This window comes from Ambystoma mexicanum, chromosome 10, assembly GCF_040938575.1.
Source record: "Ambystoma mexicanum isolate Mex_15411 chromosome 10, UKY_AmexF1_1, whole genome shotgun sequence".
NCBI classification, from domain to species: domain Eukaryota; kingdom Metazoa; phylum Chordata; class Amphibia; order Caudata; family Ambystomatidae; genus Ambystoma; species Ambystoma mexicanum.
The window spans coordinates 1,142,503,316-1,142,529,203 of record NC_090932.1 but is presented as its reverse complement, the minus strand read 5'-3'; the positions used below and the strand labels follow the sequence as shown (position 1 = coordinate 1,142,529,203).

Genomic DNA, 25,888 nt, shown 5'->3' with positions numbered 1-25,888 from the left:
CCATTCAAGACTAAATTGTGAATATTAGCTGGTGCCACATCTAGGCCGAATTCTGAATATTAGCTTGGATCACACCCAGACAGAATTGTGAATATTAGCCTGCGTCACATCTAGAGAGAATTGTGAATATTAGCTTAAGTCACATCTAGACAGAATTGTGAATATTAGCATGCGTCACATCTAGATAGTGATGCCACTAACTAACTCTACTTAAAAATATCACCCCTCTGCATACACCTCTTAAACTCTAACTAAACACAACCACACCTCTAAAGCACAACAAACTGCATGCACTTCACTACATTGCAATAGCAAAACAAACCACACATAACCTCGTACAATAGCACATGACGGATACCAACCGAAAAACACATCTAAGCTCAGGGTACAGTGTTAACCGAACTGAGGCTTCCAACAGCACATCAGAGCTCTCTTGCTCTTTTTCTGCTCAGCCTTCCTAACCCATCCTACCCTCTTTGCTTTCAGATGCGCCAGAGCTCCAGGGGGACCACTCCGTATTCTTTAACATTAGCATTAACATAGATACCCCTGACAGCTCAACCACTGAGAACCTTGCCAAAGAATTGTCCTCAAATTAAACCCTGTGCCACATGTCCTCCCCAGAACTGCAGTTTGAGACTTCCAGTACAGATCAACCGCTGAAAACCCAGTTAAGGAATTATTCCTGGACTACACTGCATGCAGTGTTCTCTGCCTTGACTGCATATTGAGGTGCCAACCTCACTGCGGCACAGCCACATGGCTCTTTTGTCCATGGGGTCCATGAGGACTCTGCCCTCAAGGGTAGACACTGACATTACCACCTTTTCTGCTCCAAGGGCTCTACTGTGATACCGACATGTTGACAGGCCCAATTCACTGTGAGGAGCTATCTTTAAGGGCTCATTGTAATGTTGGCACTGTAGCACTGTAATGCCTGCCTCAGCTGGAGTACACTGCAATATTTGATCCTGGTGGGCCCATTGGGATATCTGCACCAGGTCCTGTTGGGGCAAGGAGGATTGCTGTTATTCGATTTTCGCACTAAGATGTTTGTTCCCCATAGGGGCTCCTGTTGTGTCTGTTCAACAATGCCTGCTCCTGGGTGGGTTATAAGTGATGTTTGCTCTTAGACAATTTGTCTGTGTTGTGTGCTCCAGAGGGGTCCATTGTGACGCTCTCACAATGGTGCCATGAGCAATTCTTTTGTGATGACTGCACAATGTTGTATACTTTGAGTAAACAATGGGATCACCATCCGTACGGCTTTAAAACCCTCTCAAATTCCTACTTTCCACTGCATAATTATGTACATGGAGTAAGCCACTCACTCTTACCAACTGAGCACCTCCCTATGTTACCTGCACCCCCTCCCTGTAACTAAGTGCCCCTTAAGTAACAGCGCTACGATTCCCGAGGGCTGTTTTGTGCGCTATACAAATGTAAAAAAAAATATATATATATGCACACCAACCTTATCAGCACTCCCCATTTCTCCCACCACCTACAATAACACAGTCCCAGCCCTTTCATCCCTGCACTAGGCGCAACCAAAGCTTTCATATGGATATCGATAGTTCCACACAAATCACCTAGAAACATACCTTCAGGAAGAGTTAGACACTTATATTGTTTGAAGGTTTTAGGTTATTGTACATCCTTTCACACAAAGTAGACATTATACATAAAAAAGGTGTTTTCTAAACAAGAAAGCTTATAGCACATTTTTTTTATTGTGTATTGTGTTTTGAAACTCAGGTGAAACACCTGAGAAACTTTCACAAATACAAAAAATATTAAAAGGAAATACATTCAATTAAAAAAGTATCTAAAAAAAGCCAACCTTACACAACCAATAAATAAATAAGTAAATAATAAATAAAAGAACAATAAGTAATCAGGAGAACAACAAGAGAAGAAAAGGGAGAGAATGAAAAAAGACAAATAACAAAGCCAGTACCTAGACCCAATTGCATCTCACAGGGATATTATCAACCACCAAAGGTAGTTAAACTCCCCCTTAATTTCTCTTGTTCACCTTTGATCTTTGACAGCCTAGTCAGTAGTCTGAAGAGGAACTCGCATAGTGCCAAAATGAGCCCCTATGTTTGTCCATTCATCAAACTACACCACCAGGCTTCATTTCCTATTGTCATTCCTAGGTATTTCTCCCGTTCTTCCTTAAGTGCCTTACACCCCATCACGCAATGTTTTATGGTTTCATTCATTTCCGTCTTACTACAAAGTCTACAACTCAATTTCCCACTCCCCCTTCCCACTTTGCCACTCTTTCCAATGTTGGTAATTGGTTTAAGCGGAAGCGCAGGTACAATATTCTCCTTCTTGGACAGGCAAAAATAAGTAGGTATTTGGACAATTGCTCCCGTTAATAAACTAGTTTTGCTTATTCCTTATATAGGGAATAATTGGCCAATTCATCTGAAGTTTCCCCCAGTCATATTGAAAGAGCCTTTTTTTTTTACCATGGCTAGATTTAGAGTAAGTTCCTCTCTGGAAACACCTATTCCAATCAATAAGATATGCATTTGTTGTTTCAAGTCTGTCATATACGCTCCTGAGTAGCACGTTTGTAACTCTCCCCATTTCTCATATAACGAGTGTGTAGGTGGATTGAAAAGTTTTGCATACACAAGCAATTTCTACCAGAGGGCCCTGGTAGCCAATGAAACCAATCCAAACTAATGTCTAATTACAGAATTTGAGAATTTGGAGTAGCACTTGCTAACCTTAAGGTCACGCCTCCCTGCCACACTCTATCCATGTCTACACTGTATAAATTATAGAGTGTGGGCACGACCACGCAGCCCTGTCTCAGCCCCACATACGTCTTTATCTAAGGAGAAATATCTCTGAGGGTTTTCTTTCCATTAAATATGTCCCTCACGTCCCTTACTAATCTCACACATTGGTTAAAATGCCTAGATTAAATTGAGACATTTGTTGTGCTTTCGCTTTAACAAACAAGTGATGTCTGCTGGAAATGTCATAGTATGCATTTTTTAAGATTTGTTATGTTTTTGTACACATTTGATATATGAAGATTAAAACATGTTAACTGTAGAGCATTTGTCTGTCTAAATTGAAAATGGCAGCTGTTAATTGGTGTCAAGTGTGGACTTTCACACCTGCTGTTTGTGAAGGCGGGTAGCTGTATTTTGGAATCCTCTTTATACATTGTTGTATCTTTGGTCCTCTCCCACACAGTCCCCTATAAAAAAGAGGACCTTTCAGCTCTGTACTCGTACATTCTGTAATACATTAAAGCAAAGCTAAAATAAACATCTCTTTAGATCATCTCCACATAATTTAATTAGATAGCTATGTGACTTACCAATTGTGAAGCTCTGTAGGACATATGTCTCATAATGCTTTTTAGTGCACAGGGTTTCTATGTTCTTAATCTGGTCCCACTCCATGGTTTTTTCTTTTAGTTTTCTATAATCAGAAGTTAATATAAGATATTTTGTCATGCCGGGAGTCCACCCAATATTCTGGAGGAATGCTACCACCATTTTCTCCAGCGCAAGCAAAGCTGGGTTGCCTTGGTGTGTCTTGGAGTCCAAGTTAATAAAATATATTAAAGTGTCAGCTGGATCCTTCCTATCAATGTAGTTAAAATATAGTTTGCAGCATTGAACCATCCGGAGTGTTAGAAGTGATGTAATACCCAGCTCGCACCTTATAGCTTCTATGGGTATAGAGCGAGGTATTCTAAGATCTCCCTTCCATAATCTACCTTTGAGTTTATCCAACCAAGAGATATATTTCTTCTCGAAAACCTCTAGTCCATATAACACTGTCGGTGTCGCGCTCTGATTGTGCATTTTTAAATAACCCTGTAAAGAATGGCCACCTTTCCTCCCCACAAAATTCTTGATATTTACGAATTGCTTTGAACTGAAGGGCATATTCGTAAAAGGATCTGGTGGGGTGATTAGTTATCGGGACACCTAAATAGAGATACATTTTAACTACTCCTAGTTGTTTCCCATTTAGTTCCAATTTGAAGGTATTTCTTTTAATAGTCTTTTCACCAAGGACCATAAATTTAGTCTGTTAATATTGTTCTTCCGATTGTGTTGGTTAGTGTACTCATGTAGAGCCTAATGTATTCTCTGCACACCTATGTGAGTGAGATCCAGAAGCACAGTGTCCTCTGTGTAAGAGAGCCTTTCAATGTGGTGACCTCCAACTTTCGGCGGATAACTGTTAACATTCTTGAGTAGTAGGCCCATGTCCGCAACATATAAATTATACAGTACTGGGGCTAAGACACAGCCTTGTTTTAATCCAACAGTGATGTTAATAGATTTTTACAGTCTGCCATTTGCATCCAAACTAACCCTTGCAGAGGTGTTAATGATACATCAGCTTAATAAAGTATAAGAGATCACGGGGATACCCCAACTTTCTAATTTAGTCCAGAGTATTTCTCTGACACAGTCAAAAGCTTTTGTGAAATCTATGTAGCAGATGTAGAGCTTCCTACCAGTGTATCGCTATGTTTCCGCCATCAGATTTTGTTGAGTCCAGACACTGTCTATCGTGCCGTGGCCCACTCTGAAGCCTGTCTGTTGGTTAGGTAATATATTTTTCTCTTCAACTATTGAGTTTACGTAGTAAAAGTGAGCAGAAGATCTTGCAACTAGTGTCTACCATTGCTAATAGGCGGTAATTGCCTGGTTCTGTTTTCTCACCTTTTTTTAATATTGGCACCAATAGTGATTTACAGCAACTCTGTGGCATGTTGCAGTTCTTCCATATCGATTTAAACAGTGAGTGGAGAAGCCTGGTCCATTTCTTTGGATTTCGATTGACTAAAACATTAGCTATGCGATCAGGGCCAGGCGCTCGTGATGACTTCAGATTAGTGATTATTTTTTAGATATCCTCAAGATCGAATGGTAATGGACCAAATTTACCCTGTCACATGAGGCCAATACAAGGTGTATCATATGTTACATTTTGATAGATCTTTTTGATGTAATCAGCCCAGTCAGCTTCTGCTATCGGATTCATCGTTTTTGGTTCCTCTTCAGTAAGATGCTGTCTGTATAGGTACCAGAATTTCCTGTCGTCATTAGATTTGAGCATGCCAAATATCAGTCACCAGTTGGCATTACCTACATTATGTTTGTTTACATGCACCCAGTTCCTATATTTGGTACACTTTTGTATTTGCAATTTGTTCTTTATTGTAGGACCAAGATAGTTGCGCTTTCTAATGTGTTGAAGGGCTTTTCGATGGTCCTGCCTTGCCCTATCGATTATCACATTGTATATATTTCTGTACTTTTTTCACATAGAAAATGTGACTTTACATTTCCCTGCTTTATCCAATAACAAGGCTAGCTCTCGGTTATTGTCTATATAATTATATTCCCACAAATCCTCAATTGAGAGCGGGCAGACTGTGAATAATTTGTACAAATCTCTGAAGGTTGGTTTCAGTCCATATCTATTCTGTTTCCACAGAGAACCATGTTCATCTGTCAGTTCTCTCAAGGAAGGTATGTAATTGTATCTGCCCAATGTTAGTTTAAGTATGACATGGTCACTCAGAGAGGTTTTTATCATAGAATACTGATCGAGAATGTTTTTTAGATGAGTACCTAGAAAGATACAGGCCTCATTACACGGTAGGCGCTAAGGGATTACCGGCACCGGTAAGGTCACCGGTGCCGGTAATCCCTTAGCGCCCTACTACGAGGTCCCTCAGCGGGTCCCGTCCTTAACGCCTGGTCTGACCAGGCGTTAAGGACGGGACCTGCTGAGGGACTTCAGAGCTAATAACGGTACCGCAAATTGCGGGACCGTTATTAGCTCCTTCCCCATTCCCATTGAGCCCTATGGGGGCTCAAATGGGAATGGGGAATGGTATTTGGAATGGGGACTTACCAGGTCCTCCAGGGTCGGAATGACCCAGTAAGTCCCCATACCGCCTACCCGGACCCGGTATGCACCATGCCGCTAATAGCGGCATGGTTGCCTCCTACCATGTAATGAGGCCCATAGTCAATTTGCGTTGAGCTTCTTCCATTTATCCAAGTGTCCCAGTTCTTTCCCACATTGTCAATTGAGATGTTTATAGAATACAGATCAAATTCCTTCCGAAAATGACACCAGGTCTGTCCATTCTTTATGTGTGCCACACCAAATAGAAGTTCATTCTGTTCTGTATCAAACGTTGAATTGCCATTATGTAAGAGTCTGATGTCATTTTCTCCCTGTTGGCAGTCTGACAGTGATTTTCCACAGAAGGAGTTGAAATCAACAATCACTAGAATAGTAGGTCTGGGGTTCTTGATTTGTTTGGTTACCACTAGGGGATGGTATATGTTGAAGAGGAGCATTTTCCCAGTAGAGTCTATGCCACAAATGATTACACATAATGCAGACAGTATTTTCCCATGGGGTGATATTCACAGATAGATAATTGGGTTCTTGCGCCTACACAGTGCCCTCCTGAAGGTCTACCTATTCCATGATGAGTTGCATGTCTGTCTGTGTATGATTTCAAATCCGGCCATCAGGAATGCAAATATTTCACAAATGGAGATGTGGGCCCTTCCCTTGATGCTAAGAAAGGACTGATAGCCTCTCTCATTCCATAATATCATAGCAATTGTTTTTCATTCCCTAGTAATACGTACAGGGCATGTTAACTTTCCTTAAATATTCTTCCAGAGGCTGCATCGGGCTAATTCTTTGAGGCGTAGTCATCTGGGCTTCTACCCTCGTATGTTTTGATGTTTATAGCAAGTGTGAGTGAGTGATTATCCAGCACAACGCCGGGATCATTAGATATCAGAGTTGTGTGTGAGTTTTCTACAACATTTCCACTTGTTTGCTCCTCATCTCTTGCGTTGTGCACTGCAAAAACATCGCGTACGTTTTGCTTGTTCTTTATCAGGCTTAGTTATTTTATCCTTCTTTGGCAATTGAGTATGTCTCGGAGAGGAGCGTGAATCTGCTGATATCAATCTTCTGTGTCTCTCGGAGCACCTGGGGGCGGTGCGCACATTTTAGGTGTACTGGTTTTTCGGCATTATGTTTGCGTTTCGGCATATATTGAATCAGTTAAAAAAATACATACTCAAGTCACTGCCGTTTATCAGCCAGCCAAATCAGTTTTCTTTCTCAGAGCGTTGGAGAGAGGTCCCAGTGATGTTCAGGCCTTCACTTCAGTCAAGAGCAGGCAGACAATCAGAATTAATGTGTGCGTCGCCACTCCGCCAAACAGCAGCAAACATTAGACAACAGCACTCAGAGGCACTCTGCGCCGCTATGCATCGTGCCTGAGTGTTTTGAAGCGGTCTGTGTCTCTCTGTAAGTTTTCCCACAGCAACGTGCAGTCAGGCAAAAGGAGTCTGCTACCTCCAGCAACTCCAGCAGACAACAGCACTCAGCAGAGGCCTGAGTGTTTTGAAGAGGTCTTTTTTATTCTGTAAGTTTTCCCACAGCAACGTGCAGTCAGGCAAAAGGAGTCTGCTACCTCCAGCAACTCCAGCAGACAACAGCACTCAGCAGAGGCCTGAGTGTTTTGAAGAGGTCTTTGTTATTCTGTATGTTTTCCCACAGCAACGTGCAGTCAGGCAAAATGAGTCTGCTACCTCCAGCAACTCCAGCAGACAACAGCACTCAGCAGAGGCCTGAGTGTTTTGAAGAGGTCTTTGTTATTCTGTATGTTTTCCCACAGCAACGTGCAGTCAGGCAAAAGGAGTCTGCTACCTCCAGCAACTCCAGCAGACAACAGCACTCAGCAGAGGCCTGAGTGTTTTGAAGAGGTCTTTGTTATTCTGTAAGTTTTCCCACAGCAACGTGCAGTCAGGCAAAAGGAGTCTGCTACCTCCAGCAACTCCAGCAGACAACAGCACTCAGCAGAGGCCTGAGTGTTTTGAAGAGGTCTTTGTTATTCTGTATGTTTTCCCACAGCAACGTGCAGTCCGGCAAAAGGAGTCTGCTACCTCCAGCAACTCCAGCAGACAACAGCACTCAGCAGAGGCCTGAGTGTTTTGAAGCGGTCTGTGTCTCTCTGTAAATTTTCCCACAGCAACGTGCAGTCAGGCAAAAGGAGTCTGCTACCTCCAGCAACTCCAGCAGACAACAGCACTCAGCAGAGGCCTGAGTGTTTTGAAGCGGTCTGTGTCTCTCTGTAAGTTTTCCCACAGCAACGTGCAGTCAGGCAAAAGGAGTCTGCTACCTCCAGCAACTCCAGCAGACAACAGCACTCAGCAGAGGCCTGAGTGTTTTGAAGCAGTCTGTGTCTCTCTGTAAGTTTTCCCACAGCAGCGTGCAGTCAGGCAAAAGGAGTCTGCTACCTCCAGCAACTCCAGCAGACAACAGCACTCAGCAGAGGCCTGAGTGTTTTGAAGAGGTCTTTGTTATTCTGTATGTTTTCCCACAGCAACGTGCAGTCAGGCAACAGGAGTCTGCTACCTCCAGCAACTCCAGCAGACAACAGCACTCAGCAGAGGCCTGAGTGTTTTGAAGAGGTCTTTGTTATTCTGTATGTTTTCCCACAGCAACGTGCAGTCAGGCAACAGGAGTCTGCTACCTCCAGCAACTCCAGCAGACAACAGCACTCAGCAGAGGCCTGAGTGTTTTGAAGCGGTCTTTGTTATTCTGTATGTTTTCCCACAGCAACGTGCAGTCAGGCAACAGGAGTCTGCTACCTCCAGCAACTCCAGCAGACCTTCGATGCTTGGGATCCGTGTGCATCATCTTTCTTGTATTTTTTTGCCCAACTCACCAGATGCAACTCGCTTTTCTTGCAGACCCCACAACCTCAAGAGGCCATGCATTTGGCAGCGGTGCGCCGTAAAGAACCCAAAAATATAACATATACGATCCATTGCGCTTGCCTTTTGTAAACGGACATACTGGGGTGAACTCACAAAGCATTGTCTTGGCCACAAATGTGTTTGTGAAAATGGTACGCATTTTATCTGGCGCATATTGCACAAGGAACTGGGTTTCTTTGTGAATTGACGCCAGTGTGCGTCATTTTAGCCATTGCCAACCTTCAGAATTACAAAGTGGTATACCAATAACCTATGTACTGTGGTGAGGGGAGAGGAATATTGCAGTTTCTGGAGCAGACTGCTGTAACACACCTAATCTCATCTACAAGGACCAGGGGGCGCTGTCACACAGGGCAAGCATCTTCATCCAAATGCAGTGCATTTGAGCACAATGGCACCTCTGATGTCCACTTTGCTACACGAGGCTTAGGTGTACTAGCCTCTTATAGATTATCATGCAGGGGTGGACTGGCATGTAGGGAACTCTGGAGATTTCCAGGTAGGAAAAAATCTTTTTGTGTGGTAACCTATTTTATTTCCAAATGTTCTCATTGGAAAAGGGTTGGACTTGCTGGAAATGTGTAATATGGTGCCACTTTGAAAATGATTTGCAGGGCCTCGTTTGGTTCCCAGTCCACCCCTGTTCTCGTGGACATCATGAGGAGGGGTGCTCGTAGTCTCAGGTAGAGTATGGATGGGGTGCGTCATTTGGCTACAAATGGAGTTTTAGGTACATGTAGGGGTGGTGTACTATAGGCCTCGCATGGGGTCTCGAGAACATCACGAGGGCGGAGCGAGGATCTGCTAGAACTGGCTTTAGGAAGTATTTTGCATCTTCTTAAATGGGTGCAGCATCTTAGCAGCTCGGAAGGGCATTGAGAGTGAATTTCGTACCATGGGTGGTGGGGTGCCTTCCAAAGTCTGGGCGGTTGGAGGAAGCTCCACAGTCTGGAGGGGGAGGGTGATAGGGAGTTCCCTAGTCTGGGTGGTAGTGGGTTCCGTAGTCTAGTTAGCCGGTGTGAGTTCATTATCCAAGTGATGAGTGCCATTTCCTCAGTCATGGTGATGGTAATTAGTTCCACAAACAGGTGTGCTAGTGGTGAGATACGTACACTGTGTTGGTGGTGGTGGTTGGACACTCTGACCACCAAACTGCTAAATGCATCCCCTGGGCCCAGAGTGAATTTCCTTCTGAGTGGTGGGAGGAGGTTTCATATTATAGGTGGTGATCATGAGTTCCACAGTGTGGGTGGTGGGAGTGAGACGCAGAGGGTGCCATCCCGGGTTTGCCGGTATCCTGGTGGTAAATCCACCAGGATACCAGAAAACAGACCTACCGTTTCCAGAATTTCCGGGAGATTACAGGCTGCCAGCAACGGTAGGTAAATTCCCATTTCATGGATTCCCGATAATACCAAACGTGTACTCTGCTGGTCCGGAAAAGCGCTGGTATACGGAAATACTGGCACTTTTTTTCTCAACCGGTAGGGTCATAATGAGGCCCTACCGCATAGACGAAATTAGTTCCACAGTCAGAAGGCCGGATTGAGCTCTATTTTCTGAATAGTGACAGGGAATTTTAAAGTCAAGGGCCCTCATTACGAGGTTGCCGGTAGGCCGCCGGTGGTAATGGCGGCAACCACAGCTTACTGTTTCTGCCGCCTGATATGCTGGTAATACCGGGATATTACGGGAAGCGGCGGAACAGTAAGTTCCCATTCCTATGGAGTCCCATAGGACACCACGGGAATGGGAACGCTGAAGCACTGGCACTGTTGCTAATGGTGCCTGTGCCTCCGTGATTTTTCTGCTGGTAGGGGCCTGAACTACCAGCAGGTCAGGCCTGCCGCTTGTTCACAGCCCTTATCGGCAGACTCGGAGTGAGCTGGTCCGGAAAAGGTGCTAGTAACTTTGTAACCGGCACCTTAATTCCAGATTGGCTCACTTGTAATGAGGCCCAAGGTGCTGGAAGTGAGTTACACCGTTTCGATGGAGCGATTGAATTCAAAAGTCTTGATGGTGGGAGCGAGTTCCACTGTCTGAGCGGGTAAAGTGAGCTTTGCATCCTGGCAAGTTAAAATGAGTGCCACAAAGTATGGTGCACATTTAGAGTTTGGCGGATGTTCAAATCTGCCGGTCTTCTGCCTGCGGAATGAAGGCTATTTAAAGATAGTTCTCCAACAGCTTTACTCTGTTTTTTCACCGTTGGAAAGCTGACAGAAAATCCACCTTTTAATCGGGACCAGCAGATTTTTCACCAACGGAAAACCAGTGTAAAGCTGGTGGATTTCTATCTTTAAATTACCTTCATTCTGGAAAAACAGCCGATTTGAGAATCCGCCCAACTCTAAATAAGCCCCTAGGTGTTTAGAGTGAGATACATAAGCCCTCAATACAACTCTGCCACAGGAGTTGCATTTTTTCCGGCACCCGTGAATGGGCAAGAACCAGGTCATGCCAAGTTAGGCGGACCCGGTACTTGCCCATTTGCGGGTGCCGGAATCAAGGGTCTCCTCATCCCCATTCTGCCCCATAGGGCTGAATGGGGATCGGGACGTCGGATGCACCCGCACATACAGAGTTGTGCCGGTGCATCCGTCGTGCTCTGTTCGCGGGTGCCGTTACACCCGCCAGGTGGGTGAAACGGTTCCCGTGAGCAGAGCCCGTACTATGGCGGTCCGGGAAGTACGGAACTGGCATGCTTACTGGTACCGTACTTTCTAGACCGCCATGCTAATTATGAGGGCCATAGTCTAAGAAGTGGCAGTGAATTTCATAGTCTGGGCAGTTGGATTGAGTTCCACTGTCTAATTGATGGGAGTGTGTTGCACTGTATGGGGTAGTTGGACTGACTTCCAGAGTTGTGAAATCAACACCGAGACCTGTGGCACTAAACTATCCAATGCCATTCGCTGCTTTTTTTTTACCTGGCTGTGATTACCATTGGTAGCCAGGCTGTAGCGGTGTGTGCACTGGCTTTTCAGAGGTGGGTAGTCTGCAAAGGGAAATTGTGAAGAATTACCGAATATCATTACAAACATAGCTGTTATGTTTACTTGTTTTTGTGCAGATCCAGGTGGTGCATTTTCATGAAAAGTAAGCTTTTTGTTATCTTCTTTCAGACTTGGACATTTGTAACGGGAAACTGAGCCACCGAAGAGGGTTGCGGTCTGGTGGCTGTGGCTCGGTGGGGGTGAACAAGTGAGTCGCTCCCCTGCACCCCTCCACTGCCCACCATGGATGAATTCCTGAAGCTTCTCTACCTCAACTTCTCGGAGCGTCTTGACCACCCATGGGATGGGGACGCCATGTGTGCTGATTCTGTGATCAACATCACCTTCCTCATTGTGGCCTACAGCGCTGTCATTGCTGTTGGACTAATCGGCAATGTGGGCCTGGTCTTCGTCATTGTGCGGCACAAGGAAATGCGGAATGTCACAAACATCTTCATCGCCAACCTGTCCTGCTCCGATATCTTGATGTGTTTGGTCTGCCTTCCAGTGACAGTCATCTATACCCTCATGAACCGCTGGATCCTGGGGGAAGCCCTCTGCAAGATCACCCCTTTCGTCCAGTGCATCTCGGTCACTGTTTCTGTGCTGTCCCTGGTGCTCATTGCACTGGAGAGGCACCAGCTTATCATCCACCCCACGGGCTGGAAGCCCATTGCCTGGCATGCCTACTTGGCAGTGGCAGTAACCTGGAGTGTGGCCTGCTTCATCTCTTTGCCTTTCCTCTCCTTCAGCATTCTCACCTCTCTTCCATTCCAGAATCTCTCGCTGCCCTTCGACCCCTTCGTCAACCACTTTGTCTGCATGGACAACTGGCCCTCTGAGCAGCACCGACTGGCCTACACAACCTGCCTGCTGGTCTTCCAGTACTGCCTGCCCCTCTTCCTCATCCTTGTGTGCTACTTCCGTATCTTTCTGCGACTCCGGCGGCGCCGAGACATGGTGGAACGGGCCAAGGACGGTGGCCGCAAGGGCCAACACACAAAGGTCAACGTTATGCTTGCAAGCATTGTGGCAGCCTTTGCTGTTTGCTGGCTGCCCCTCACCGTTTTCAATGCCCTCTACGACTGGGACCACGAGAAGATCTCAGTGTGCTACCACAATCTCATCTTTTCGCTCTGCCACCTGACAGCCATGGCCTCCACCTGCGTCAACCCCGTCATGTATGGCTTCCTCAACAACAACTTCCAGAAGGAGGTGAAGGCACTGGCTTACCGATGCCGCTGCAGTGGGCAGCAGGACAAGTATGAAACCTTTCCCCTGTCAACTGTCAGCACTGAGTTGTCCAAGGCCTCACTGCAGAGTGGCAGCGCCAACAACAACGTCTGACCGATGCTCTACCTAGTTTCTTTTTCTGTTTTACTGACTAGCCCCAATCTGGGCACCAGGATCAAACTCGAGCTTGTTACTTCAAGAGCACTTTCAGGCCGGGCCAGCAAGTGTGACAATAGGAGTACTACTTGACTCTTTTCCATTCCCCGGAGTTTGTGTTTCTAAACTGTACAACCAGAACTGGCTAGAAGGCGTCACTTTAAGAGCAGTACTTTCCTCTACCTCCTTAGGGGATGTGGCATTTCAGCAGCACTGCCAGACGTGGCCAATCGGTGCCACTGTCAGATCCGTCCTCGACTCTCCTTCCTCCAGGGGCTGTTAACACTTGCATCCTCAGTCTGCAGATGTTACTGAAAGATCAGTACTTGTCTCTTTCTCTCCTTGTGACCTGTTGTGCTGAAGCAGTGGATGTCCCGGCCAGCAGGTGTCACTGTGAGAGCATTGTTTGCCCCTCCTCATATCATGCACTTACTCTGACCTAATTCCAGCCCAATTAAGCAGGTGTCAATGTATGTTACGCACATTTTCCAAGTAATCCTGGGCGAGATTACATGGGTTCAAAAACATACTCTTTCAATGCATTTCTGCACTAGAGCAAAGTTTACCCTAGTGTGAATACTATTCCCTGTTAATAGTAGCGCAAGCCTTGCCCTGGTGGAAAAATACATTGGGGAAGAGGTTTAGGCTCCAGGGCAGTGGTCGCCACAATGTTTTATGCTGAGTCCCCCTTGATTACAAATATGTTATGCCTGACCCCCTGCCATATCTGTTTAAATCTCCTGTTAAAAGCAGTCTCTGAGCTCCATTTTGGAAGGTCCTCTGCCACTTCTCCCCTGGACAACCTCCAGGCCCCGCTAAAGGTGGGCAGTCCCACACTTTGAAGACCACTACCTAGGGCAAACCTCTCTCTAGTATAGGAATCTGCAACCTTTGGCCCTCAAGATGTTTTGGACTATAACTCCCATCATCCCAAGCCAGCATACTTAATGATGAGGGATCATGGGAGTGCAGTCCAAAACACCTGGAGAGGCGCGGGGTAGTGCAACATTGCTCCTGCACCAGTGCAACGTTACTAGACTGTGAATCCCTTTAGGCTCTCAGCGCATAACACAAAACACCTGCACCCACAGCACACCACTCTGGGTTCATTCTCTGCAATGGGAAATGCACAAATGCACAAAATTCAAGTAGAGATGCGGGTAGGAACAGCACAATAGAGTATATATTTTTTAATACATTAACTAAAAAAACACACAAATGATACTACAAAAATTACGCAATATTTAAAAGCAAAAAATTAAGCTCTGATGGCTCTCTGTTTGGAGGTGGGTATTCCCAGTCAAACACGTCACTCCCCGGGAAACATTCCATTTCAGCCACTTGGGTGGGGTGTATTTAGGAAAAGATGTTAAGCAATTAATTAATTCATCACAACCGACAGGGTTCGAGAAAACTGTTTAGGCTATTACCATTCCAGGCAAAGTAGAACAACACGTTGGTCAATAATATATCCATTCTCCACTTGTGTCAAAGTAATACAATGACATGTTTCCCTTTCATCACAGGTAATAAGAGCAGCTTAGCTCTGTCTAAACATGGGCGAGACACATAGCACAAGTGACACCATACTGCTGAAAAGGGTAGAGGTGCTACCTGCTGTGCATTAAGATACACCGAGTAGGGTCCTTAGCACTTTAGACAGAGATCAGTTCAAGCAAAACACATCAATCCACCAGCCTCAGTGAGCCTAGATTTGGGCAGCTCAAATTTCTTTTTCAGGGGGCTTCAAGGAACATTGAGGCACAAACCAGATGGAAAATGTGGTTGCTTGGAGTTGCAATTCTTCCTATGCCAAAGTTTTGCACACTCGCCTTTTGGAGTGCTTTCCCCTTCAAAGGTTTGCTTCTGCAACCTTTGGCTCTTCAGATATTTTGGATTACAACTTCTGTCTGCCCTAGCCAGCATGGGCACTGGCGAGGCAGCATTGGTGTCGGAGTCCAGAACACCTGGATAGAACCGTGATGTTGAAATGACGAGGTCATCATGGCACTGAAAAAAAGTCCTCCCTATGAACTCTCAGATGGGCAGATGCAAATCCTGCAAAATGAAAGGTGCATATCTGCAACTGACTGGGTCCATTAGACTAGATCAGGCGAATTGAAGAGATGCACAGAAAATTCTGATTGTTCCCCTATTGCAACAAATGCTAGATGTTATCGTTATCTACTGGGCTTTCCCATGCTGTGCGTTTCTATAGCCTGCATTTGACTGCAGCTCTTAGCAGCATACTCGAGGGCAGAAATCCTCACCTCCTACATTTGTGCTGATGTCCTGAAAACATGGTGTGGATCGAACACCGGCCTTAGAGACCCGGGCAGTGAAACATTCAAACACAGTCACACTAGCAGCCCCTTACCTTGGGGGCGCCCACACCATCAACAGTATATGCCCTAACATGTAGACTCCTCAACCTTTCATTGCACTAGGCACTTCTAGGAAGGCAGGGGTCGATACGGTCTTTCTAAGGTGTCAGCCACACTCAAAGGATGCACTCCCGAACATCAAGGCCGCCATATCCCCTACTTAAACGTCATGAATAGTTTTGAAGAGTTTTTCACACTACTGTATCAGCGTTTATTAACATTTCCTGGCGCAATGGAAATGAAGGCCTGCCCGTGCTGTCGCCACTTAGCTTCTCTCGAATTGTGGCTTCATCTGGAGAACGGGAGGTGGAGAGCTGCAGCGCATAGCTGGAGGATTTGAACAGCTCATCATCTCCTCACCCATGGCTAACTCCCACAACCTGTCTATGGAGAGGCGGCTGTTTACCCTTTGAAGCTGAATGATGCCGTCTGAACACCGGACGCTCCTTCCCTTCCAGCGATGGTCCCCCTTTCCAACATGGCGATGTGCAAGCCCTTGGTAAGCAGAACCCATACCAAGATGGCAGGCATTGCTTCCAGATTGTATTGGGATGTGCAGCCCTGAGCAGCTATTACAAGAAAAAGTGACAAGTCTTCTGCACCTCGTAACACTTCATTTCTCACCCCATGTGTGTTTTGCTCCGATGGCCGATCCTGCTTTGCCTCCTTACTGCTTTCCACATCCTTAGGGACTCCTTCTGTGTTTCTGAAGTTCACTGTGCTCCTGGGTACATCCCTTCTTAGTTTCTTGTTCTACGTGTCTTTTCTCCTCTCGCTCTTCCTTAGCTTACCATTTCAGGATTGCTGCTACCTTCCCAGCTCTTGAACCCTTACATATAACTGCCTCCAAAGACCCAGCCTCCTTCAAGTTGACTTCTCCCCAGCTCAAGACTTCTCTTTTCTTCGGCCATCATCATCCATCGCTCAGTTTTTGTTTTCCTCCAGCGGTTTTTCCACTCATTAATTGATGTCCTTCTTCTGGCCAGCTGCCTTACAGCTGTTCCCTAACTGTTGGCAAGATGGCATCTAGAAAGGAGTGACTGTTCCTCTCTGGACCTCGTTTAAAATGAACTCGCCATGTGAGAGCAGTCACTGACACCCTCACCTTTTTCCAATGTATGTCACAGGCGTTGAATGTCCCTCTTTTCCCTGACCTTGCGTGTCATTTGAATGTAAAGGACTGCCCAGTCGCCATCCTTTCAAATGCCTGTCTGTGATGTTGAAGGCCTGCACTTCTCCTCCGCACTCTCGCTCAACAATTGAAAGCTTTGTCAAGTGCTTGGCTGCCTTCAATGTTCGGCGTGCGCAATAAATGGTGGCAATTATTTGCTTTACACAATTTCTGTAACAAGAGGTGAAAGCAGATCCCTCCTCTGTCATCCTCTCCCATGCTCTGTGCGTGGAGATGAGGTAGACCTGCACCTTTTCATCCTCTCCCACAGTCTGTCACTTAAGTTGAAGCCCTCTCCGCCTTAGCCTTTCCTGATGTATGTCAGTGAAGGAAAAGGGCAGTGACTCTCCTCCTTATCTTTTGCCAATGTTTGCCCTGGAGACAAAGGTCTATCCTGCTCTTCTTTAATTCCTCCATACTTATGTCACTGGGGGTGAAGGCAGATGCGGCTCCTCTTCACGATTCCCCATCATATGTCAATAAAGGCAAGGGCAATTGTTCTCCTCTATAGCTTCTCCCAAATTATGCCACGGGCAGGAAGGTCAATGCCTCTGCTTAGCGTCTCCCACTATATGTCACTGAAGACGAAGCAGATGCTTCTCTGCCTTATCTGCTGACATTGTTAGTCGCTGGAAGCAAAGGCAGATCCTTCTCGTCCTTAACTTCACCCAATATATGCTACTGGAGGTGAAGGCCATAAGCTTTACACCTTAGCTTCTCATTGGAAACAAAATCATACAATTCCCCTCTACTCGTCGCCCAAGGTTTGTCCCTGCAAATAAGAAGGGTCCCTCTTTCTTGCCTTATCCAAATGTCTGCCAATGGAGGTTTTGACTTGTCCTTGTAAGCCTTATACTCTCCTTATACTTGTCAGTGAAGTTCAAGCCTGTCCCTCTCCTTTATGATGCACCCCCATTGCCAATCACTGAAGGTAGGGGCACGGCCTTCTTGCACCTCATCCTCTTCTGGTACCTTCACTGCAGTCGAAAGCTTATCAATCACCTCTTTCGTCTCATTCTTTCCTGGTGGTGGCCGCGAGAGGTGAAGAAGGCTTGACCTCTTCTGGTGTCTGTCACTGGATGCTAAGGCCCATACCTATCCTCCTTACCTTGTCACACTATCTCTTATAGAAATTAAATCCTGTCTCTTCTCTGTAATCCTTTTCTAGTGCCTGGTGAAGGTTTGACCATCTCCCAGTGCTAGCTACTTGATATTAAGGGTTTTCATTCCCCTTGATCCTCTCCATCAATAATCTCTGACCCACTTACATCTTTTGCTAACAATGTCTTTCATTAAAACTTAAGTCAATCAACAAACAACATTTTCCCTCTTCCTGATGCAAAATCTCCTTCTTGAGTGTTCCGAAACTTCTTGTACAGATGTTTTCCCAATGCCTGTCACTCGGTGATGAAGTTTCTATCCTTCCAACCTACTGCCCTCCGTGACCCTGTGAAAAGTTGCTCTTTTGGTCTAGTTATTTCCTCCTTGAAACACTTGTGTATAGGCGCGTTATAAATGCCATATCATATACTTAGGCGTATATCTACAGGTTTGCTCCCAGGTGGCTTCCTAGCTCTCAGTGTTGGGGGTAGCTGGAGTACCCAGTGTTTCACAAATGCTCCAACCTCTCAGGTCTGCTGAGTCAGGTATGCTGGGTATTAGTGAGACCATTAATCCTGACCCTCTGGAAGGTACTGTATGGACGTCCTAGTGCTGCATTAAACACTCTATTGCTTCATCAGTGCAGAGAGGACTTGGGATGGATAATGCTGACTGTCGAAACCTGAGAGCAGTGGAGGTGAAGGAAAATACCTCTCCTCTACTCAGTGTATGTCTCCGGAGGCGTAGGCCTAACACGCTCTTCACAAACTTCTCTGAACGTTTATCACCAGATGCAAAGATTGATGCTTATCTTCCTTAGCTCCTCCATATGCACTTAGTCTATCACCGGATGCAAAGATTGATGCTTATCTTCCTTAGCTTCTCCATATGCACTTAGTTTATCACCGGATGCAAAGACTGATGCTTATCTTCCTTAGCTTCTCCATATGCACTTAGTCTATCACCGGATGCAAAGATTGATGCTTATCTTCCTTAGCTTCTCCATATGCACTTAGTTTATCACTGGATGCAAAGACGGATGCTTATCTTCCTTAGCTTCTCCATATGCACTTAGTTTATCACCGGATGCAAAGACTGATGCTTATCTTCCTTAGCTTCTCCATATGCACTTAGTTTATCACTGGATGCAAAGACTGATGCTTATCTTCCTTAGCTTCTCCATATGCACTTAGTTCATCAATGGATGCAAAGATTGATGCTTATCTTCCTTAGCTTCTCCATATGCACATCACTGCAGTCAATGGCCTCTCCTGTTCCTCTGTAACTTCTCCCGATTTTACCTTGGAATTGAAAAGTTCCAGTGTTCAAAGCACTGTATTGTGACAGTAGGGCAGGGTCCATAATGTTGAATGTATCTGTTGAGGTGTCGTTGCTTCCTGAGTTTGTATTAATATTTTGTATGCTCAGCGTTTACAGATTCTCATATTGCTCAACAACAAGAAACTGCACTTACAGTTGGTCATACCAAACTGTCTCAACGCCGTTCCTCCACCACACTTCCACTGAGTGCAATCAGCAAAAACAGGGCAGACATGCCACTGATGGGGAACTCCCCAGAGTGGTGCCTGGGATCGCCATCAAACTGCAGGCAGTGCTCTCTAGAACCTAGACTGCTGCCTGGGCTCTCTTTAAGCTAGATTTCTTCTTGGACCCTCCTCAGACTAATGACCGGGCTCTCACACAGACTGCTGCATGGAATCGCCGCAGAATTGCTGCCTGGGATCTTCTCCTGACAGCTACATGAGATATCTCCCACATTGCTTCTAGGCATCCAAGTTGGACAGCTGCCTAGCTATGCATTACAATGCTCCATGGGCTCTGCTTCAGACGGCTGCCTTGTCCACCTCACACCCAACTATTTTTAGGGCTTCCCCTGGGCCAGCTGCAAATTCTTTTATGAATGCTGTCCAGCCTCTCTTCCAGAAGGCATCTGAGGATTTCCCCCAACACTGCTGACCAGGATCTACCTGGAATTGCTGACCAGGTTCTCCCTGAATCTGCTAACCAAGATCTCGCTCAAACTGATGCCTTAGATTGCCACAAAGTGGTGCCAGGATCGTCCCCAGACTACTGCTAGCTTCTCCATCAGATTGCTTCCCTGGTTCTCCCACACACTGCTGCTTGTTGTCTCCCCAACACCGCTGTTTACATTACCCACAGACTAATGCCTAAAAATGCTTCGCTGTTGCCCAGGACTCCCCAGATTGCTGCACAGGCATCCCCAGACTGCTGTCCAGGATGCTGACGGGGATCTCCCCAGGCTGCTGTCTAGGTGGTTCCCAGGCTGCTGTCCTGAGCCAGTATATGACAGGGCACAAAGTGGCCTGCCAAGATTGTTTGTTCCAGTGTGCCATCCTCCTCCTCTGGGTGCCTGTTCATTGAAAATTCTGAATGTTTGCATTTCCTGGACATATTTATTAAATAAATATATACATATATAAATATATAGATATATAAATGCATAAAAAGATATGTATATACAAAAACAAATTATGTATTTTCTTGTGCTTTTGACCCTTCTCTCTTTTGCAGTTGCCAGAATTTAAAAAGGTGAACTGTATTTCTTTGACAATGTTCCCCAAAAGATGTAACATAAGTAAAAATGGTTTTATGTTTTTTTTCTTCAAAAAAGAGGCGGAAGAATGAGGGGGTTGGATCCCCTTTCTGAATAAACACCTGATTGCTTTGAACACCTGGCTGGTACTGTGCTTTGTGCCTGTGAACCTCATTTAAATAGCTCAAGTCTCTCTGGACATGTGGCTGTCTCCCGAACTGGAAACAATTACCTAACTCCACATGTATGTATGTACGTATGGATGTGCTGGGTTTTAAATAACCCAAGCCTAGCTATGAAGCAACAACGCTCTGTACAACAAGGGCAGACAATAAAAGGGCACACTAATATGTATTCAAATAGAAGGATAGAGTATTAAGGGTACACTTGGAAGGTCAAGGGGTGAGGGATAATGAGGGTTAGAGGCAGAGAATACAGGTCAAGTTGGGAAAAGAAGGCCCATTCCCAATTAATTTGTTGATGGACCCACAGTGATGGTCCTGCTCAAGCTCTATTCTTGCATGTTGTATGCAATCTGCCCATACTAAATGCACTGTCATGTCCCGGGTCTGCCGTAGCAAGTACCTCCTTTATCTTCTGTCTGCTATAAGAGAGGAAGCTAAGTGTGTTCCCTAATAATCCCTGCCCCTAGCAGACCCCAAGACGGCAAGTCTTACAGCAAGCCCTTCTTGCCTTTTCCCCACTTTTTTCATACGTATACCCCAGAAGAACCCAAAGGCAGCCAGTACTAAAGCAACACCTACCACATTTCACTGCCATTTACCCGCTGCATAAAGCAACCCTGAATATGATTTATCTGGATTTCTGTCCAGATTTCCACGCTTCTGATGATTGTCACTAACTTTGATTTTCAATACATTCAAGCAGGAGAAAATCAGGAGAAAACCTCCACCAAACAAAGAAGCACTAATTTTATTGGGAGATGCACTCATGGACGTCATTTCACCAAAATGCTAGGGGTAGTGGAAGTGACATCACATGACACTTGACCGTCCCGCCCCCAATGAAATCACCGGAAGTGATGTCAGTGGACCGCCACCCCCAAGTGGCATCACAGGACCCTCTCCCAAGTGACATCACAGAAAGTGATGTCATTTGACCCACCCCAAAATATTGCAGGAAGTGGTGCACACAACCTTTCAGTACTTGACATCACAGGAAGTGGCATCACATTGCATCATCCCTCAATACACTAAGAAAAACATGGTTACGATATCACTGTAATGTAACATACATTTCATCCAATAATGGATCATCATATGTAGCATTATTATTAGTGTGTCAAGCCCATGTTACCACAGGAAGTGTATGAACCCAAATCCCCTCTTTATGTGGATTTGCTGTGTTATTTATACATGACTACAGAGCAAAATCATATTCTGGGGTGACAGGTGCGGATAGGTTGCTATATGGACAGGGGAAATCCAGGATAGAAGGGGAGGGGGAGAATATTTCACCCCAGAACATGTGTTCTTATAGTTGATGGCATCCACAGTCTTCAATGATTTTTGAATTTACAGTCAGCATTTTTTTATTCATTCGAAAAATTACCTTCAGGATTACCACTCAGTAGGATATGTTGTGTTGTACTGTTTGGGGTTATTTCAGGGACACCATTATTCCTGCAAAAAAAAAACAGACATCCCTGATGTTCATCTCCTTCAGAACCTACAGCTAAGTCTAAAATGGGTTTGATTAGTGCATCCTGTATCTCTTCAAAGTGCTTATATAACTCAAGAGGAACAAAACATGTCAAATTCTTATTTCTATACATTACTAGTGTCGCACTCTCATAGTTTCAAACAAGTACACATTGGGCCCCATTACGAGGCTGGCGGTAGCCGCGCCTGTAATACAGGCATGGCTGCCGCTGGTATTTTATTTTTTCTAGCACCCAGAAATGGGCAATTACCGGGTCATAACGGCCTTTGCCCATTCCTGGGCGACGGTAAAAATTCTTCCCCATTATCATTTGAGCCTGATAGGGCTCAAATGGGAATGGTGAGCTTGGATGCACCGGCACCGTTATGAATGGTGCCGGTGCATCTGACATGCTGTGCTTGTGGGTGCCGCTCTGTCCGCCATGTCCGACCTGGCGGGCAGAAAGGAACCTGTCAACACAACTCGTAGTTTGCCGGTCCGGGAACTACGGTACCGCAAGCTTACTGGTACCGTAGTTCCCAGACCGGCAAACCTATAATGAGGCCCATTGTTTGTTTCATGTAAACATCCTGCTATACAAGGTAAACCTGATTACCAACATTGAAAAACTGTTATTCCACTTATGGAGGGCTTCTGCATTGCCATTCTAGTGCTGCATCCTTACCCAAAATCTGAAAAGGAGAGTGCTTGCAGTACTCTGCCTGCAGACATGTCATGCCCAGCACACATTGGAAGGATGGGTGGATATTATACTCACATCCTGAAAACCGAGATCGAAGACTCCATCTTCTTCCTTGTACTCTTGTGAGGCTTCTGGTGTAAGACTTGTTCTTGTGTGATTTTGGCTGCAAACAGAAAAGGTCAAAAAGTGTTAAAGACATACAGTGCATTACTGAGTGATGCCAACTTCAGTACCAAAAGCCTCATCACTCATGTCCTCATACATTATGGAAACAAATGCTGGCTGCATTTTCCATCCCTCCTACACTCGCCAACACCCTTTATATGACTAGGTTCCTGTTCCTACATGTTCATTATCCTGAACACCCTGTACCTCTACATAGAGGTACACATTCCAACAATTAGCACTATTTTATAGATTCTTTGCTAATGCCCAACAGTTGTTTTTCCTTCACTATTCTGATCATAAGTCTTAAAATTAAGTTTCTTACCAGATTGAGTAGAACAATGGCTTGACAGACTTGTCCGATGCTGCAGTTTCAATGGCAAAAAAGCTGGACTGTGAAACAAATGGTGCATGCCTTTCTTCATGTAAAGCACGATTCTGACTGGAAGGCAGGTGGTTGCTTAGTTCACCGGAAACCACTGAGGTGGGCTGTGATTGTTCACTGGCAACAGATCAAGACACAGAACTCTGGTAGTGGAGCTGTACATGTCTGGTAGAGAAGAGACGCGTGTACACCAGGTGCTGTTTTGATGTCATAGAAAACTGGCCCTGGTGCTGGCGGTACCTGGCTGGTTTTACAGGAAGACACTGACTGGGTGCGTCTCATCGTTGCTTGGTTGACTACAAATCAAGAACAGGCTGGCAGCGTGGCAGATGCTATTTTGATGACAGAACTCTAGCTGTGGGGCAGCTGGTAACTTGCTTAAAAGGAAGATGCTGCTTAGATGGTTCGTCATTGCTTTATTGACTGGAAATCAAGAAAAGGCAGGAAGAATAGCAAATATTTTCATGACACACAACTCTGGCTGTGGTGCAGCTCATGGCTGACCTGGCTAGAAGATGCTGATGGAGGCTACTCATTCCTTGGGTGTGTGGAAGGTGTGTGTGAAGGAGACTGGTAGTTTAGCAGATACTTTTGGCTGTGCTGCTAGTAGTGCCTGTCTGCCTTCACAGGAAAATATTGATAGGATTTCTCACTGTCGCTTTGACTCAAAATCAATAGGAGACTGGCCGTGTGGCACAGTGGGAGATGCTGCCATTTTGAGGGCACACAAGGTTGGTAGTAAGTCTATATGGTGCTTTTCTTACTTCAGATTTGTCTGATTTAATTGTCAGTTGTTGCTTAGCTGACTGGTAAATAATAAAATACTGAAAAATCTCAATAGCATAGCAGACACTGTTTTGCAGGTAGACACAGAAACTGGTTGCAGTGTATCAGCGTTGGAGCATAGCTGACTTCATGATGGGAAGAGGTTGGTAGTATAGAACGGTGGCAGATGGTTTTGAAGCCTGTATGTGGTGCTGATTTGGTCTACTTGACTTGAAAAGAGCAAGGCCTTAACTGGAAAGTGAGCTATAACCTTGTGCAGTGCCAAAGAAGATAATGGTTAATCATTTAAGAGGATACATCCTGTGCCGCATGTCAGCAAATCTGTCAATGGCATCACCCAAATGTATCTCCATAGGTTCACATGCCATTATCAACAAATCAGCTCTTCTGCTGTAGTCTTCAATTCTTTAGATAACACATGAATCTTTTGCAGAATCGCTTCCAAACTTAGCAAAGTCATCAAAAACTCAAAGCTCTGAACATTTCGGAGAAGTCCTCTGGCTTCTGAACTAGCTTGTCACGTTGTTATGATTCTATTGCATTGAGAACAATAACAACTGTCTCAAATCGAACCTGTATTTTTCTAACACTAGCATACTAATAAAACCAGCCCGTGCCAGCAAGTCTGTCTAATTTGTATACTAATTTGTATCCTTGCAGACCACTTTCTTTTTGAGCTTTTACAAAGAGATTTTGTCGAGGAGAACTTTGCAAAAGGAATACATAAACAGCCTGCAAAGTTGAGGAAACTATGTATGTTAGTGATAGTTTGCACTGACGCAAGGTTTAGATGATGTGCACGAACGTGAATATAAATATCCTGTGGAGCAATTTGTTTGATTTTGGCTTGCACTCCATTGAAACAGCCACTCATAACGGATGCCCCATCATAGCATTGAGCCACACAGTTCTTCCAGTCAAGGCCAGCTTTGCATATAGAACCGTCAATGGATGCAGCTGAACTGGAGGCATCCAACTTCTCCATGAATGTTCCCATCTTTATCTACAAAGCTCAGTTGTTCTTTATGTGAAATGTCTCTGGTTTTATCAACTAACACTGCAAAGTACTTTGTCACTTTCCTAACAATATTCTCACGTACAAGATTTGCCATAACTGAGCTCCTCCATGTCATTTTGATTTTCAGGGGATGTGTAGTGCCCATATCTTCTAGCCATTTTGGCTTTAAGACGGTAATTATTATCAGAACTCATATCCAATATTTCAATGAAGTTTCCCTTATTGTGGGAATCTTGTGATTCGTCTGGTTCGGAAGGCAAGCCCTTGACAACCCAAGAGACACACAACCTTTAGTAACTGCAGCACATATTGACGATTCTCTTCAATCTATTGGCCTGCACCCCTTAATAGGCTGGACACAGTGGACTGTTGAGGGTCTGTAATCTGTTGTATACGTTTAAAGTCTGTCCAAGCAACAACCGAAGATGTATGCTTATCAGATTCTGTGTGCTTCTTTAAAACACAATCTGTCTTTTCACATTTAGTGTAGCCAATGTCAACAAATGCCACACTCAAGCGCCCTCCACTAAAATGTCTGCATGCCAAGCAGCATACTTTATCTTTTAGAACTGAATACTCCAGCCAAGGATAGGTTTTGTAGTCTCCACTAAACTTACCGGAACACGTTTTAGAGTATGTAGGAAGTGTTGGCTGTACAGGGTCAGTGCATTGATTTGCTGACAGATCAGTTGCCACAATGTCATCTTCATTGGTACCTCCGGGTCTTCTCT

The 25,888-nt window shown here is 45.1% G+C and overlaps 1 protein-coding gene across 1 annotated transcript in view; it reads left to right on the top strand.

Annotated features, from left to right (window-relative positions):
* Positions 1-14,451, top strand: part of LOC138492095 (neuropeptide Y receptor type 1-like) — a 100,769-nt gene extending 86,318 nt beyond the window's left edge. The window contains exon 2 of the mRNA XM_069619061.1: positions 11,948-14,451. Within this exon, the coding sequence (XP_069475162.1) occupies positions 12,062-13,165 (1,104 nt within the window). The 5' untranslated portion in view covers positions 11,948-12,061 and the 3' untranslated portion in view covers positions 13,166-14,451. The remainder of the gene's footprint in view (positions 1-11,947) is intronic.
* The last annotated feature ends 11,437 nt before the right edge of the window (positions 14,452-25,888 follow it).